At 42.3% G+C, this 18,319-nt stretch overlaps 2 protein-coding genes across 2 annotated transcripts; one reads left to right on the plus strand and one right to left on the minus strand.

Moving 5' to 3' along the window:
- Positions 1 to 1,277: 1,277 nt before the first annotated feature.
- LOC120050419 (OTU domain-containing protein 1-like) lies at positions 1,278 to 3,693 on the minus strand. Its single transcript, XM_038997010.1, has one exon. The coding sequence runs from the start codon at positions 3,346 to 3,348 to the stop codon at positions 1,966 to 1,968; it is 1,383 nt and encodes a 460-aa protein (XP_038852938.1). The 5' UTR covers positions 3,349 to 3,693; the 3' UTR covers positions 1,278 to 1,965.
- A 4,164-nt stretch (positions 3,694 to 7,857) lies between these two features.
- On the plus strand, positions 7,858 to 13,586 carry LOC120050421 (homeobox protein TGIF1-like). Its single transcript, XM_038997011.1, has 3 exons — positions 7,858 to 8,161; positions 9,872 to 10,104; positions 11,819 to 13,586. The coding sequence occupies exons 1-3, from the start codon at positions 8,146 to 8,148 to the stop codon at positions 12,497 to 12,499; spliced, it is 930 nt and encodes a 309-aa protein (XP_038852939.1). The 5' UTR covers positions 7,858 to 8,145; the 3' UTR covers positions 12,500 to 13,586.
- The last annotated feature ends 4,733 nt before the right edge of the window (positions 13,587 to 18,319 follow it).

Consider the following 18,319-nt stretch of genomic DNA (forward strand, 5'->3'; position numbering starts at 1 on the left):
TTATGAAATTGGTTATGGCCATGTCATAATGTGTTATGACGCTGGTTGTCAAGTAAAGTGTTACCCATTTAACTATACAACACCTTCAGAAACTATTCACACCCCTTGACTTTTCCCACATTTTGTTGAATTTAAAATGGAGAAATTATGTTTTTAGAACTTTTACAAATTAATAAAAAATGAAAAGCTGAAATGTCTTGAGGCAACAAGTAATAAACCCCCTAAAATGCTTATTCTATTCTCCTGAAAAATGTATTCATGTTTATACGTTCATATTCTTATCTTTACTATTTCTTAGTGTTGTTGCATTGCTGAGAAGGAACCTGCAAGTAAGCATCTCGTTGAATGGTGTATACTTTGTGTATCCTGTACATACTACTAATACAACTTGAAACTCGTAATTCATATACAGCGTTTTGAATTTCAGTGAATGGAGTGTGTGGAGTAAGGAGTCCCCAGCACTGTGTATTAAACCTGCTTCTCAGCACAAGAGACTATTGAGCCTACACAATAGCTTTCAACATACCAGTATTGGTGTAAACGTTCTAAAGAAATGCTGGTATAATTAATGCAATATTAGAAATAAAAGTACGTCAAATTACCCATTTATTTTTTCAAAGGTGGATGCAATGCAGTGAGAGAGAAAAAATCTGCGCTCGTGTTGCCAGCATAATATCCTGCTGCTAGGAGAACGGTAATTATGTTCTGGCATGGGGGGGTAGCCAGGAGGCTACGTGAATAAACGTTGCTTTGCACACACCAGTTAGTGTATGCGTATTGACACTATGTGTAGGACAGGCTACTGTCTATCTAAACACCACGTGAAATTATAATTAGTTCGACTTCATAGCCTACTTCGCCATGTTTCAATCAATCCTTTGAAACAAATCAATTGAGGGGTGTAATACGCCATCTAATGGTTGTGCAGGGGAATAAAGCAAAACATAAACTCAGCCATTTGTATTGTTACGCAATAACAACACCCGAGATTGCCCCTATTCCATGTCTAGATAGAAAGTGTGTGTGTGTGTGTGCGTGCGTGTGTGTGTGTGTGTGTGTGTGTGTGTGTGTGTGTGTGTGTGTGTGTGTGTGTGTGTGTGTGTGTGTGTGTGTGTGTGAGCATGATCTTGCATGGAGATTTAAATAATGTCAATGTAAGACAGAAAGTAAAATGAACACCAAAAGTGTTATTTCAAAATGGATGTATTTAACCAGGCAAGTCAGTTAAGAACAAATTCTTATTTACAATGACGCCTATACCGGCCAAACCCGGACGACGCTTGGCCAATTGTGCGCCGCCCTATGGGACTCCCGATCACAGCCGGTTGTGATACAGCCTGGATACAAATTATTATTATTACATGATTATTTAAAAACAATGTTGCTGTTTGTGCTCCAAGCACCTCACAAAGGCATAAAGCTTAGCAACACAGCTTAACTGTTACATGTAATAATACAAAAATAACTGTCAATGAACCAGTCAAAAACCTAATAAATAGTCTCACCTAAGTGCTCAAACATTAAACGCATCAATGTAGCCTATAGGAAAAAAACACACGATCTCCTTCAAGTGTCATTTTTGGCATTTAGAGTATTTACAACACAAACATCAAAATTTAACATGTGCGCTGCACTTCAATTCGGTTACAATACAAAACGTAAAAAAATAAATGAATAAGGCAATGTTGAAGTCACACACACATAATTAAAGTGCAATCGATTTTGAGAGAGAGAGAGAAAGAGAGAGAGAGAGTATGAGCTCAGGGTGAGTCGTGAGCTGGGCTGTGAGGAGATGTCCTTAGCACAGGGGCCAACAGGGGCCCCAGGTGCTGACTGAGGCCCTCTCAGACCTCAGATGACAGAGGCTCCACTACTATCAGCAGAGATGATTGGCCCATTACGTAACAGCTAGCCTACTGTAACACACAGTAATATTTCAATGCAGCAATCGGATAACTATTGGTTTCAAATATGACCATTTTGTTCGATGTACATTTTAGACAGTGACGCTGCCATCGACTTGGCCAGCTCTTCGTCCCGTTTCCTTTGCATCTGAGAATGACGGAACCAGTCGTCATACTCTGGGTTGGCCACACACCTGTCCAGCAGGACATCGTAGTGTCCGTTACTGAGCCAACTCAACCAGACAGTGGGTTTGGACGAGTCCTCTTCCCCCAGGTAGTGCACCATGGTTGAAACCGTGGGACTCTCCAAGCTACCTCCAGTGGTCAGGTAAATGTTCACATTCAACATCTGACTCATCGCCAGAATCTCCGGATAGCCTGCCCAGGCACTGTCCTGCGCTGCGTTGATCAGGAACTCCCCGACATCCCCCTCAATGATGGGGTTAAACTCATCCAGGTGGTCGGCTATGTGGTGCATTGTCTGGTCTCTCAGCTCCTTGTGCATAGACTGCTCTCCATAGGCGGCTTTGCACACCGCCCTGTACAGACAATTGCCGTCAGGGATGATGTGGAATCTGTACTTGTGTACCTTCTCCTGAAGGTATTTGTTCTGTTTCTCCACTTCCGCTATGTAATGCGTCACTTTGTCGTCCTCGCATTTTTCTGCTTCTCTCCGCGGAGAGGGAGAGGGCTCCTGTAGGACATTGAGCTCAAAGAGCTGCGCCTCGCCAGATGGAAAGTCCAGGTCTGCGCATTCACTATCATTTATATTCTCACAGGAATCCAAGATACCTTGGCCCAAATGGGTTGCCAGGGCCTCCAAGTTCTGATGGCGTTTTGGGCTTACAATGTCACTTGTAACAGTTTTTCCTTCCCCATTTGCCATGTTCATTCTCTCCTCACACTTTCTGTAACTTGGTCCATCTTTCTTGTCAAAATTGATCAGGTTATTTTCACGTTCGACCTTTTGACTATCACTGAAAAAATCCCCTCTACCTCTGAAGTGATCAATAAAGTCCACAATCAAGTCTCTATCCAAATGATCCTCTCGGTCACGCGGCTGAATCAGGATATCTTGTGCATATGAGTCTGATGGAGACCGTTTGGTTTGGGTTTCCTTTATGATGTGCACTGGTACGGATCTCTCAACTCCGTCACGCCGACGAATGATTATCTCTGCGGTTGAAGTGTAGTAGACTGGCTTCGTGGAAGCAGCCTCGTAACATGAACAACCAGCAGCAGCAGGCATGTTTGCAGTAGATCGAGTCTCTCCTACAGTATTCCCGTTAGTGTCTGCTGGAGTAGGCCCACTCGGTTTAGTATTCACAGAGGAGCTCGTTGTTGTTCTGTACAAATGGTCGGTAGTGGTACCACTTGTGATAGTTATCGAAACTTTGCGAGAGGATCCGGGATAGTGTGTCAACGCACTACTGTACAGCTGCATTTTGAAAGACTCGCCTTTATACCATATGCTGGACACCAATTGTTACGGAAAGATGACAACAAAGTCTAAAAATACAACCAGTCATCAACAACAGCTAAATGGCAGAGTACGTTAACCCCATGGATCCACGGTCTTGTTCCCGCTGTCACACATAGAGACCGAGTTTAGCCATCTTGCGTCAGCGCAGTTCCCCTAATTTTAGACAGGAAAGTGTAACCTGACCCACTCCACTTCATCCTACCTCATCGCCAACAGTTAACGTAGTTGTACGTAGAGCAGTAATGAACACAGCGAGGGAATTAAAAGGATTTGATGACAGTACACTCTCGGAACTTCGTTTGCCCAAGTCGGCGGCGTCAAGGGCGGGGTCGCCATTCTGGAATGCGCAAGGCGTGCCAAAAGCTACATCACGGTTACGCGTAGGGATATGCGCAAAAAAGACTCACAAACCCTATTACTTCTTGAGAGTAAAGTGATGTCCCGTCCTTAAAAGGATTGTATGGCCCTATAAAGCTTTTTTTATTCGATTTTATTGGATTCAATACAGCCTAATGCATTTTCTGTCCATGTGCTTTTTAGTGGTTATTTGCCAATGTAGGCTACTTTCTGTGCGTAAAAACGTCAGCCATGTTTTATTTCTGTCTGTTTACAAAACATGGAAAATATATGTGAAAGATATTCCGTTATGACACTATTATAACACAATGTCTTTCACATTCTATCATCTGTCATCAATATGTGGATGACACACTTGTCCTATATAATAGATCTGTAGCAGCCTATATATTAGGCATATGTGATCTGTATGATATGACCTGTATTGTGTGACCAAATTAAACAACATTCTGTGATGAGGCTGCAAGGTTTTGAAATAGACATGACTCATCTCACAGAGAGGGGTAGATCTCCATTTTCAACCAGCTCACATTTGTCAATGCATGTCAACTAAAGGAAAAGCTTGTGGATGATCCATTTTATATTTATAAATAGGTGGATCAAACTCTTGTCCCCAAACTTTCCTGTTAGGCAAACTTGAATGGCATGTGTAGTTTTGAAGTAACCTGTCTCCAGATCTGCTTGTGCTCTTCCCTACTCCATTGCTGTCCTTGTCAAGTGAAACATTGTTTGGTATGACAATGGGTGACAAGGACATGACAGCACAAACAGACTGTGACTCAGGCTAGTTTGGGGCCTTGGATTTTTAAATTCTGATTTCAATGTGTTGTTTTAAACACCTAAAGCAGGTATGCAAACTATACAATATGAATGTATTTTCTGTAGGCCTATATGTTTATGGTGCAGAAAAGCCCTCTAAACGAATTAGCATGCATCAAATTGCATCAAATTTAGTATTTGGCATGCCTATGTTGTTCATTTCGAAAAACGTTACACTGAATATTATTCTAACGAAAGGTGCATTGTATAGTTATCGCCAGCAGAGAGCAGCCCAGTACTTTATTTGTGCTTTTCCCCGATGACTTCATCATGTACCCAGTATTCTGACAGGTACCGTTATACAGGTGGAAAAAGTATCCGATTGTCATACTTGAGTAAAAGTCAAGATACTTGAATAGAAAATGACTCAAGTAAAATACTACTTGAGTAAAAGTCTGAAAGGATTTGGTTTAAAATGAACTTAAGTAACAAAAGTAAATGTAATTGCTAAAATATAATTAAGTATCAAAAAATTATTTAAAATTCCTTATATTAAGCAAACCAGACAGCACCATTTTCTTGTTTTTATTTATTTACAGATAGCCAGGGGTACACTCTAACACAGAGACATAACTTACAAATGAATCACCGCCAGATCAGAGGCAGTAGGGATGACCAGGGATGTTCTCTTGATAAGTGCGTGAATTGGACCCTTTTCTTGTCCTGATAAACATTTGAAATGTAACGAGTACTTTTGGGTGTCAGGGAAAATGTATGGAGTAAAAAGTACATGCTTTTCTTTAGGAATGTAGTGGAGTAAAAGTAAAACTTGTCAAAAATATAAAAAATAAAGTACAGATAGTACCATAGGGGCAGGCTTGGGCCCTTTAAAAATAGTGCAGTCCTCACACAGTGATTGGACACAATGGCTGCATTTACACAGGCAGCCAATTCTGATATTTTTTTCACTAATTGGTCTTTTGACCAATTAGATCAGTTCTGAAAAGAGCTGATGTGAAAACATCCGATGTGATTGGTCAAAAGACCAATTAGTGGACAAAAAAGATCAGAACTGGGCTGCCTGTGTAAATGCAGCCAAAGTAGTACTCTGACCCATACTTACAGAAAGAAAATCAATAGTAAGAAATTGTGTTGAATAGGAATAGGGTGATACCTTTTCACTGTGTTCCCTTCCATGGCCCCTCCGCAGGGCAGCCTAATAGGCATACAGAGTATATTGGTTCCTGGGTAATCAATTATTATCTCATATATATGCTATAACATATCCACACTTGGAGTACAATGAGTAGGACTGTCATAGGCCTACCCTACCTCTTTGGAGATACATGCACTATGCCCGATCCCAATTACACTACATGACCAAAAGTATATGGACACCTGCTCGTCGAACATCTCATTCCAAAATCATGGACATTAATATGGAGTTGGTCCCCCCTTTGCTGCTATAACAGCCTCCACTAATCTGGGAAGGATTTCCACTAGATTTTGTAATATTGCTGCAGGGACCACAAGAGCATTAGTGAGGTCGGGCACTGATGTTGGGCGATTAGGCCTAGCTTGCAGTCGGCATTCCAATTCATCCCAAAGGTGTTCGATGGGGTTGAGGTCAGGGCTCTGTGCAGGCCAATCAAGTTCTTCCACACTGATCTCAACAAACCATTTCTGTATGGACCTCGCTTTGTGCACGGGGGCATTGTCATGCTGAAACAGGAAAGGGCCTTCCCCAAACTGTTGCCACAAAGTTGGAAGCACAGAATCGTCTAAAATGTTATTGAATGCTGTAGCGTTAAGATTTCCCTTCACTGGAACTAAGGGGCCTAGACCGAACCATGACAAACAGACCCAGACCATTATTCTTCCTACACCAAACTTTACAATTGGCACTAAGCATTTGGGCAGATAACGTTCTCTTGGCATCTGCTAAACCCAGATTCATCCGTCGGACTGCCAGATGGTGAAGTGTGATTCATCACTCCATAGAACGTGTTTCCACAGCCCCAGAGTCTTATAGCGGTGAGCTTTACATCACTCCAGCCGGCGCTTGGCATTGCGCATGGTGATCTTAGGCTTGTGTGCGGCTGCTCGGCCATGGAAAACCATTTCATGAAGCTCCCGAAGAACAGTTATTGTGCTGATGTTGCTTCCAGAGGCAGTTTGGAACTCGGTAGTGAGTGTTGCAACCGAGGACAGACACTTTTCATGTGCTACACGCTTCAGCATTCTGCGGTCCAGTTCTGTGAGCTTGTGTGGCCTACCACTTCATGGCTGAGCAGTTGTTGCTCCACCTCACAATAACAACACACTTAACCGGGGCAGCTCTAGCTGGGCAGAAGTTTGAAGAACTGAGTTGTTGGAAAGGTGGCATCCTATGCCGTGCCATGTAGAAAAACACTGAGCTCTTCAGTAAGGCCATTCTACTGCCAATGTTTGTCTATGGAGCTTTGCGTTGACACGTGATTAGTTTGAAAACACACTGACCCACATACACCGTAAATAAACACACAAGTGAAGAGGCGTGTGTGTGCATGCACTTTAGTACATAGCCTGAACACGTGGGCCGTTGTTTTGCAATGCTGGCTAGATATGTAGCCTAAAATGTCATGAAATGGGCAAGATCCTGTTTGAAGACCAAGTGAGTAGGCTACAGAGGCAGAACATCCAAACCGCGTAGACAGACTATAGGGAGTCGCAGACACAGCTGAAACAACAGTTCCACCATGGAAAATAAACACCCCCTTTGTCTGTCACTCATATTGAGCTCATTTTTGAACGGAAGACGATTGGCTTGTACCGGGAATGCAGCATAGCATTTATTTATTTAGGTAATCACTCTCAAATGCTATTCGAAAAGATCAGTGCATGCGTATTTTCACATATGCAGTCCTTTACGACTGACATAGGATCATATCCCTGTTGACAAATTGACAACTATAACATTTGCAGTATAATGCATTAGCTAAAGAAATAACTAATACGCTAATGGCTTCTGCTATTTATGAAACCATGGACACATAAATTGATACAGGAGGTAGGAAATCCAATTAGAGAAGCCGCGTCCGAAATAGCCTACTAATGAGAAGTAACCTAATGCTACGGTTGTTGTTTTGGACATTGTGCGCTAAAACTGCCGCAAGATCTGCAATGCCATTCGCTTCCATACGCATTTCAATTATATTCCTACATTTGGAACGTAAAAGTAGAATATATTCTAGCGGTTGATCGGTGAGATTTGTGTTTATGTCAATGCAAAAGCCATGCTGTCAGAGATTTTGTCTCTTTCCTCTAAAGTGGGAGGATCTTTGTGCTTTTGAGTCACGCAGCTGTCAAAGATAGCTGTCACCCAGTTTCATGATCAAACACACATTGAATGAGAAAGGTTTCGCCAAGTCGAGCAGCGGATTTCAGGTAGCCTACTCCTGGTTAAAGTACTACGTCTCGAACCAATGAAAAAGCCGACGAACGGTTCTACAAACGAAAATAAATCAATGAACAAAACCATTTGGAATATACGTGTGGAATATCCTGAGAAAAAGATTTGCCACTAAAGGAATAGAATTCGAGAAAAAAATAGGCTACTGCGCTCCTCTCGTGGCCAACGTGAAAAGGGGAATTTTGACGGACATGAAGACAAAAAAGGGTAGGTCGTTTATTTCATCAGCGTGCTGATTGTCACATTTTCGATAACATGGCTGTATCAAAAAATATATTGAGTGAGATGGGGCATAATGCATTTCTCAATGCAAGCCATGCAGCCTATTGTTTCCGCTCCAGACAAAACAGTTTTTTCACGTGCTGACGGGCTGTCAAAATTGAATGGTTTGCGTGTGACTTCATTCAATCTGTTTCAAATGTAAGGAATTGTTAGCTTTAAAGGTTGACTACATATAGACATTTAGTAAATGTATATAACAGCTTTGTTATACAATAGTGTTAGATACTTTACCTTTTATAGCGGACTCTGAACTTAGTTCATGATGAACAAGTTTCCAATGGATAATTCCTACAGGGTACATCTATTTTAGATTGTGACTGACTAAATTAGAGGGCTTCTCTAAACCCTCACGTCACCACGCATTTAGTGAATTAAAATGTATCAACTCTAGTATGCGCGTCGTTGGGGCTACAGAGTATTAAGTATCATCTGTTAGTTTGGCTACTACATTGTTTCCTTTTCTGTGTAGTATTGTTTCGAAATGTAATCTTAATAAGTTATATTCGGGATAAACTAGAGTTTTCAGCCCTAACTTTGGTGCAACAACGTTCAAAATCCTGACCTCCTTTGTGAAGTTGCTGTTTACTTTCATTCTGCGAGGCTGTTCTCTCGCATTCTTCGACCTCGTGTTACAAGATCACACAATAGAACTTCTTCTACACGTTGTTTAAACTTAGAAATTCCTTTGAGTTGAGTTTACAAAACACTCAATTCACAAGAACATGAGTAGTAGACTTGACTTAAGTAAGAAATGAGTGGTTACGCTTTCAAAAACGTTGACATTATAGTGAAATAATGGTTCGACGACCAAGATTCTTTTGTTTAGTCTGGAGACGCTGATGTGCAACAGGTCCCCCTCCCCCTTTCCCTCACCCAGGGCCTACGTAATTACCTCATTCTAACTTTAGTTGTTTCTTATCCATTTCCCACCACTATGAAAAAGACAGATGACTGATATCCTTTATTATGTTGACATGTTTTTATGCTCCAATTTAAGACATTACATATGTTTAGTTTTTGAAATGTAACTGCTAAATGTAGTCCAATTTGATAATTAAAAAAAAAAAGTTCCCAAAGAAAGTTTGATTTTAAATTGTTTTATTGCCAAATAAGAAATATGTTGCTCCTACATAAAAGTTGTGTCCAAATACAACCTGTTTAAAAAAAATACAAAAGAGGTTCACATGAATGCAATTCAAATGGACTACAGATGTTCTTATAACATTGGAAATCCCCCAGAATAACTATTTCAGTTGTCTTGAGTCCTGCGCTGCCAGTTTTGAAACATGAAGAGATGTTTTGCTCAGTACAGTAGGCCAGCAGTATTTGTCAAGGCAGGTTTTATAACTGACACAGCGTCTGAGCAGTCTGCCTTTGTGGCATCTCATCCCCCCTCCCTCCCTCCCTCCCATCCTCCCCAGTCTCTGTTCCATGAATCACATGGCTGAACTTGACAGCTTGCTTCTGACACATCAGCTGCCTCCGCTATATGCTAGTGTTTGGAACAGGGCTGGTGTGAGGAGGGTGACAGACAGAGCAGACACCGACCTACAGACAGACCAGTGTTTGGTTGGCATAAGGGGAATTCTGACTGAAATTCTCTCACACATACATTCTTCTCTTGGCCACACACAGGCATGATGACGTTATCGGGCAGTGAGACGGACGACGAGGACAGCATGGACGCCCCCCTGGACCTGTCATCCAGCACAGGAGGTAGCAGTGGGAAGAGGAAGAGGCGCGGGAATCTACCCAAGGAGTCGGTGCAGATCCTCAGGGACTGGCTCTACGAGCATCGCTACAATGCTTACCCCTCTGAACAGGAGAAAGCCCTGCTCTCAAAGCAGACGCAGCTCTCCACACTACAGGTAGGCTAACTAACGAGCCGCTTCAATCAAAATACATCTTTCTGTCCTACCTTCCTTGAAGTGATCACAGATTTAAATAGGTTGGATTGGTGAATGTAACCGTGCTTTCACCCATCTTGTCACTGAGAGCTCTGCTTTTCTCAAGGAGATTAGATACATTTCTGAAGTATTCAGACGGTGTTCATAGGTTTACTACCTGATAACTAGTAGGGCTGCAGCATGCATGACAACTAGTGGCTGGAAATACAATATACAATGACCTTGTGTTGCAACGTCCTGTCTCGGTTTTATGACACGTAATGCACTAATACGTAAACAAAGAGCGTGACACATGGACAATAGGGGCGGCAGGTAGCCTAGCGGTTAGAGAAGAGAGCCAGAATCCGGGTCCGATTGACCACACTGGCGGGACTGGTATCTGGATTTGATACGGAACTGGTATCACATCCTAGATGACGTTGCCTGCCATCGTGCCCTTGAGCAAGGCACTTAACTACGCCGGACAGCAGCTCCCCAGGCGCCCAGTGTGTCAGCCCCCCACACCTCTCCAAAAAACGGTATATTTATGTGTGTCTTTCGGTGGGCCAGGGCCTTTCAAGGAAGCTTGTCTGCAATATTTTCTCTGAGACACGTCTGAAGTGAAAAGGCACGAGTTTGCATCCCAAATGGCACCCTATTCCCTATGTAGTGCATTACTTTTGATAAGGGCCCCACATGTTTTTTTCCTCACAGGGCTCTGGTCAAAAATGCACTTTATAGGGAATAGGGTTCCATTTGGGATGCACATATGGTGACTAAACTCACTCACACTGCTTTGTGGTTGGTGTGGGCTTAGCTGCAACGCTCACACAGGAATTTCCCTCCCTCCAGCCCTCTTCCAGCCCAGCTGTCTGTGAACAATACAGAGTCATTTAAATACTAAGAGCTCTAGGCTTCGGTGAGCCATCCGTGGCCGACAATAGGCTGGGACAGAGAGAAGGAGAGCGAGGACTGTCTCTTTATCCACATGACAATAGGATTGGGAAGGGCAACACCTTAGACCAAACTAGTGTTACACACCATGATGGCTTTTAGAAGGCCTAGTCTGAGTTTCTTAATGAGAAAAGCCAGAAGAATCACAAATGATTGTTATATTTTCCGACTTACGTAAAATTATGCATTCTAAATGAATAAGCACTCTGTATTTTATGGACATACATTTTCTTTAGATAACAAAAATAACCAAGACTGACTCCCGAGTGGCGCAGCGGTCTAATGCACTGCATCTCAGTGCTAGAGGCGTCACTACAGACCCTGGTTCGATTCCAGGCTGTATCACAACCGGCTGTGATTGGCCCAGCCATTGTAAATAAGAACTTGTTCCTAACTGACTTGCCTAGTTAAATAAATGTTAAATAATAAAAAATAAGCTTTAAAATATTGTCAGAATATATACAATCAAGAACAAGTTGTACAACCCCTACCACGTAATGCTTGTAGATGTTTCAGATAAGATGCATGTTTTGGGTACTACAGAAAAACAGCTGTCTATGTCATGCAAATATGTTAACATGATGTAACCTGTTTTTATGTCAACATGTGAAATATGAAAGTGTAACTCCTTTCTCCACGTCGTCTTCTGTTTCCCATTCTTTTTTAAAAAGTATATTGAGACAACTTGTTTGTGAAACTATACTGTGTATTTAAACAAATGTTGATTGCTATCCTCCTTCAGGTTTGCAACTGGTTCATCAACGCACGCCGTCGGCTCCTCCCGGAGATGCTGCGGAAAGACGGTAAAGACCCCAACCAGTTCACCATCTCTCGGAAGGGCAGCAAGGGAGGCGACGGGGGCTTCTCTGAATCCAGCTCCCAGTCACCCAAGCACGCCACAGCCGCCACGGGCCCCGAGGACAGCTACGATCAGCGGGCACTGCACCCCTCAAGCTTCGAGGCAGGCCTCCCTAGCCCCAGCGTCCTGCAGAAGGCCAAATCATCCCCTAAGATGTCCCCTTCCTCCTCCCCGGGGACCGCCACTACAGTGCTCCCCCGGCCCTCAGTCATCTGTCACACCACTGTCAACTCCACTGTGATGCAGAAACAGGGCTCCAGCCCTCCCTCCTCCCTCTCCTACTTCCTCTCCAGCAGTAAAACAGACCACAGTAGGGCTGCAGAGCTGCTGCATTCCACCACAGAGGCTCTGGTGCTCTTCAGATGCCAGGAGGAAGGGCTGGGAGCCCCGGCAGTGACCACCACCATGGAGGGTAACCTGAGCCCCCAGAGTGGGCTCTTCAATACCCCTCCCCCCACCCCTCCAGACCTCACCCAGGACTTCAGCGGCTTCCAGCTCCTAGTGGATGTGGCCCTCAAGCGGGCAGCAGAGATGGAGCTGCAGGCTAAACAACTGGTGTCTTAAAGAGAAAGTGGAGGGAAAGATGTTGTCCCTAACGGAACTCCTAGCATGAGTTTAGTGGCTGCGTAACAAACACAAAAAGCCTGATTTATTTCTATTTTTGGTATACAAATCATAAATGAGGATTGTTTTTGTACAAAACTGTATCAAGGTGCCTTGGCTGTTAGTTATTTTTTACTTTGTCATATATGCGTGTATGTAAGTCTGTGTCTTTTGCAGACGGGACCAAAAAAATATTGACAGACAAAAAAAAACGCTGGCTGTCTTCCATTTTTCCTATGGATTTTAGTAGAGCAAGGCGTACAAGTGTTCTGCGGATGAGACAAGAGGGTGGTTCTCTTCTCCTCCACACAGACCCAATCCCCCGTGATGGGATATGTAGTTTCACAGAGCTATCCCCCATGGGATATGTAGTTTCCAGATGTGTTTTACATTTCAGAGAGAAGTTTGCGATGGCTCCCACTCGGACTTTCGCACAATAGGGCCGAGTTAGGGTCCCCATCTCAGTGTCTTAAAACATACTTTGTTCTTGGCATCGATGATTGATTAACTTTATCACTACTGTAGTAAGTGTTCTGTGTTTTTTTCATGATAAGGTTATAGTTTTCGTATCTTTCATTTGATATTTTAAAAGAAAGTAAACCTCTTTTTGGTTTTGATAAAGCGTTTTCCTATACCGAGGGATCCTTCAGATGAACAATGTAGCAGGTTCCTAGTCTTGAGCCTTCCTCTCCTCACTTCGTGGCTATCCCAAATGGCACCCTATTCCCGATATAGTGCACAAACTTTGTGCACTATATCGGGAATAGGGTACAATTTGGGACACATCACGTGTAGCGACGGCCAGTGAATTTCAATTGTAAGAAAAACACTAAGATTTGTTTTGCATTTGTGATGTCACCAGCAGCGGAAACAGTCGAGCATTTTCTAAATCACCAAAAAGCGTTTTATGTACAAAAAAAAGGACCATGTTTGTGTATAGCTAATGTGACACGATGCCCAATGATGTGATTTCTTTTCATACTGTGCAATGTTTGTGGCAAATAGGGGTCACATATGGGATTTAAATAAAGTTTGGTTTTCTACATAGCTTGCCGTTTGACTGTTAAACTCTCCCCACTTGTTACCTACATCTAAGGATCAATAATCCCTTCGGCAATTGCGCTAGAATCACGTAACGGCAGTAACGCAGCGATGTACAGTGACATGATCTTCATGAAACATACAATGTCACTACATGAAGAAAAAAAAGGTAGATGACAGAAATAGCTCTGTGTGTCCATGTGTGCGCTTTTCTACAGGCTGTCCCTGAGTCATTCTATCCTGAGTCATTCTATCCTGAGTCATTCTATCCTGAGTCATTCCTATGTGTGTGTTTGTGTGCCAGGTTCACCAGAGCTCCAGGCCGTTAGCATAATCCTGCATAAATTAGCGTGGGCAAACAGCAACGGTTTTCTGCCAGTTAAGGTTTTATGTGTGGATGTGCCTCAATACACTTAAAAGCAGCCAGGGTCTTATTCATTAGTGCATACCGTAGCAAAACAATTTGCAACGGAAAATGAAATTCTTATTGGACAAGTTCAGTTCTTGTGTCGCCAGTACAATCCTATAGGCACGGACTCAATTGACCTCGCTAAGATTGGTTCGCTACTCTGACAATCCCCCTCGCATGCACAGCTTTGTTGCTCCACTGGCCTGTTCTAGTATTAACCCACCATTTCTTTACTACAATAGGAAAACTGAGTATTTAACTGATTGTATATCATTGCTGATCTAAGGCGTGTGTATTGTATAGAATTTGACCTTTAATTCACCTTTACAGCTGCATGCCAGATCAGCGGTGACATACCGACGGCGGTGGTCCGATAACTCCAACCATGGAGCACGTCACTAATCAGGGTCATCAGAGGCTAGATAGTGTTGCTGTGGAGGGGGAGACCTGGGTCATGTTCAGTAGGGAGAAAACGTTTTGAAAAGGAGAGGTACTTGCTGAACTTGTCCAATCAGAATACAGATTTTCAGGTTTGTTTTGCTATGGTGTGCTAGTAAACACCCTGATAGAGATATGCAGGGCTGAGGAGGAGGGTGAAATCCCTGGCTCCTCTCTGGGCTCTGGAAACACCGGTCAGCCTGTTGAATGTGATTGATGAGTAACAAAATCACCATATACTCTTTGCGTCCCAAATGACAGCCTATTCCCTAATCGGCCCTGGTCAAAAGTAGTGCACTATAGAGGGAATAGGGTGCCATTCGGGACTAAGCCTCCATGTGGTGTAGGAGTGACGAGGCAAAACCAAGGCCGTACAACTACGTAGTTATAGGGCCCACCTCTGCATGAGGAGATTGACAGTCTAACTATTTAAATCTGTCTTATTATGTTATAAGTGAAAACATGTGCGGCGTGCATTTCAATAAACACAACTAGGTTAGCGTATGTTGATGGCAAGGTTTTTAATGCTGATCTAGTTCCGTACACGTGCCATAACATCAACAGTGTAATAACATTAATTACAAAATGTATATCTACCTAATATGTTTTTTGATTGTTTTTACATAGGGAAACATTCATTTATTTACAAATGTTCATTTGAATGGTTTTATGCCTATACATGGACTACATCACAAGCATCCTCCAGGATTGGTTAAAGTCTTGAGTTTGGCATTTCCCACAATCCAACATTCTTTACCACTTCCTGTAATCACCCTGCAATGTCAGGGTTTTGATATGTTACTATAATAACCATAAATAACGTCATAATTTGACTGACATTTGAATTGATTATAATAAAAAGGTGAAATAAAAATATAAAGAACATCACAATTTGTATTAAATTACCTTAAAACCTAATGGGCAAAAAGGTACATAACTATTGTTACCTTTTGAATATCCTCTCTAAAATACATTGTTACTAAAAATAAAAATATCATACAGCAGAGTTGCTTCATCACATGCGTTCCATCACAATCAAATTGGACTTTTCTCTAAACTTCAGTCATGAACATGTTTCTCATATATGTGGATAGCAGGAATTTTGTCCTTGTTAGTAACAGTTACCCAATTTCACAAAACGCTAACTTTGTCAAACCAGTTTCAATATAGCTTAATAACACCCACACACCTTAAAAGATTATAACCAAGACCATGTGTTCAAGATTGTCTCACCCATACGAGTAGCCGACTTCATGTGAAGAAAATGCAAACTGATTGGAGTTGCAGAGAAGACGTAGCAACTGCCTTTTGACAAAGGAATCAATCATGAGAAGTTGATCTAAACCATTAAACCGCAGACCTGTAATGTTCAGGGGTGCGTCCCCAATGGCACCCTATTCCATATAAAGTAGTGCACTATGTAGGAAATAGGGTGCCATTTGGGACGCACAAATGTTGACTGGGTATATTGACCATATGAGACAAAGCCTTTTCATGGGTTACACATACACACACACCCCTCCCCCCCACACACACACACATACATACACACACATAATGTATTTTTCTTCCCCTGAGGCTGATTTTTGCTCGACTATCACATTATAAATTAAGGCTGATTACTGAAACAGAACAAAAGGTGTCTTTCATTTCATAGAGCAAAAAAGAGAATCAAAAATAATCAATAAACACAGCATAAGGGCCTTATCAGTGCATAATAATAATATTAATAATAAACAGTAATAATCTTCTTCTGAGGATTAATACATAAATAGTGGATATAAAACACCATTCAACTTACAACCCTATATTATTTTCATTTACTTTCAAATGGTTGAAGGTCAGCTTGGATGCTGAGACAGTACATAGATGTAAGAAGAAAATAATTCCCACTGTCCCTTTTTTTGATAGAATAACAAAATACCTTGTCATGTACAACAACGGAAACACTACATTAAGGTATCCTTCATAAAGGGTGCCTTAAAGTAAAGGAACATCAGTATTAGGCGATTTTTTTTCTTAGGGACAAATGATATTCTCAGCACAATATGATAAACAGAATAAAATAAGTAAAAAAACTACAAGAATGAAATGACAACATATCAATTAGCTCGTGTCAGCATGCGTATAATGTAGCAATATGCTCTTCAGTTAATGTCTTTGTACAGGCATATATCGCTCCGTTGAAAATGATAGGCAGGGCCTGTTTAGGAAAGTACTAACAGTATGTGGCTTCTGCTACGTTAGTCACAGGCTGCGTCCCAAATGGTACCCTGTTCCCTACATAGTGCATTACTTTTGACCAGAGCCCTATGAGCCCTGGTCAAAAGTAGTGAATTATATAGGCAATCGGGTGCCGTTTGGGACACATACTGTACATAGTGAAAAGAAAGGCCCGTTTGGACCTTGAAAAATAGGAAGCACTTCAGAAACACTTTAACACACATATCCTCCCATACACACACACACACCCGCTCTCGCAAACACGCACGGGCACACACACACACACACACACACACACACACACACACACACACACACACACACACACACACACACACACACACACACACACACACACACACACACACACACACACACACACACACACACACACACACACTATATCACCACTTTTGTTTCTGGCAGACCCTGATTTCGCAGCACTGACCTCTCTCTGAGAGCTTGTCATGAGCTCACCTAACTCCATACCTGACTGCCAGGCAGGATTGGCGCTGTCGGCCCCCAGAATCCTACCACATCTGGGGGTAGACAGATTGACGTGACCCTGTGACCTATAACCCATAAAGGTCAGACATAGAGTGCAGCAGAATCAAGCCACTGTTCCTCCAACTGGACAGACTGCATTTGGAGAAACAGGAAGAATAGTGTAATTGTCTGACACATACCGGCTTTCTTGTTTTGAGTTATTTTTTGGGGTTACTCTACAAAGACCTGTATGGATTATTGGTAAGTACTATCAATCACTACGCTACTCCTTTTACCCAAATCCCATTTTATAAAAGGTTTGGATTTCACAATTGAAAGTCATTTTTGCACATTGATATTATTGTCTACATTGAACACCTTCCGACTGTGTTGATCCAGCTACTGCACAAAGTCTCTCGGCTTTGCGGTTTTAAATGCAATAACAAAACAAGGAGTGATAAAAGTAGGTGACTCCAATAGAACATCTAGGTGTTCATAGGTGTTGGACTAAAATCATTGCATTAAAACCAGTCATTGTTTCTTCAACATTTTTTTTTGTTTGTGTGTGACTTCAATGCCAAGAGATATAGATCTGCTGTTGCCTGGATTTTCAATAATAAGAGGCGAATCCTAAGTTATACTGAAGTGACATTTGTACTTAGTCTCCCATTGACGTCAATGCATGACTGAGTCAACTCACATCGAATTGACTCCTAAATTAATTTAAAACTGACAGTTGCAATGGTCGCTGCTACATAGATGTCTTGATGCCTTGTACTGTGTCTCCAGAAGGTCTTAGATATGTCTCAGGTGTTCTCTCCTAACTACTCAAACAGGTTTAGGTCAATTACCTCTCTCGAGAACAGGTGTGTGTGTGTGTGTGGGTGCGTGTGCTTGCACATGTGTGTATGTGTGTGTGTTATAAATCCTGTGACAGTAGCATCCAACAGGGGAGTAGAGACTGGGTTTCTCTATTGTCTGCTGTCATTGTGTTGTGAGTCACAATAACAGCCTCCCCCAGGGTCACCAGAGGAGAGAGGCTGGTCTGAATTCCAAATGGCACCCTGTTTTCTATGTGGTGCACTACTTTTGACTAAGTAATTCACAAAAAGTAGTGGACTATTTAAGGAATAGGGTGTCATGTGGGACACAAGCCACTGTCTCAGGCTGTCTGACACCCAACA

This window comes from Salvelinus namaycush, chromosome 7, assembly GCF_016432855.1.
Source record: "Salvelinus namaycush isolate Seneca chromosome 7, SaNama_1.0, whole genome shotgun sequence".
Classification (NCBI taxonomy): Eukaryota; Metazoa; Chordata; class Actinopteri; order Salmoniformes; family Salmonidae; genus Salvelinus; species Salvelinus namaycush.

Excerpts from the sequence above, each read along its gene's own strand:
- LOC120050421 (XM_038997011.1), top strand. Across the intron at positions 10,105-11,818 it reads CGCAGCTCTCCACACTACAG|GTTTGCAACTGGTTCATCAA; the intron begins GTAGGCTAACTA and ends ATCCTCCTTCAG.
- LOC120050419 (XM_038997010.1), bottom strand. The coding sequence starts at position 3,348 with ATGCAGCTGTACAGTAGTGCGTTGACACACTATCCCGGATCCTCTCGC.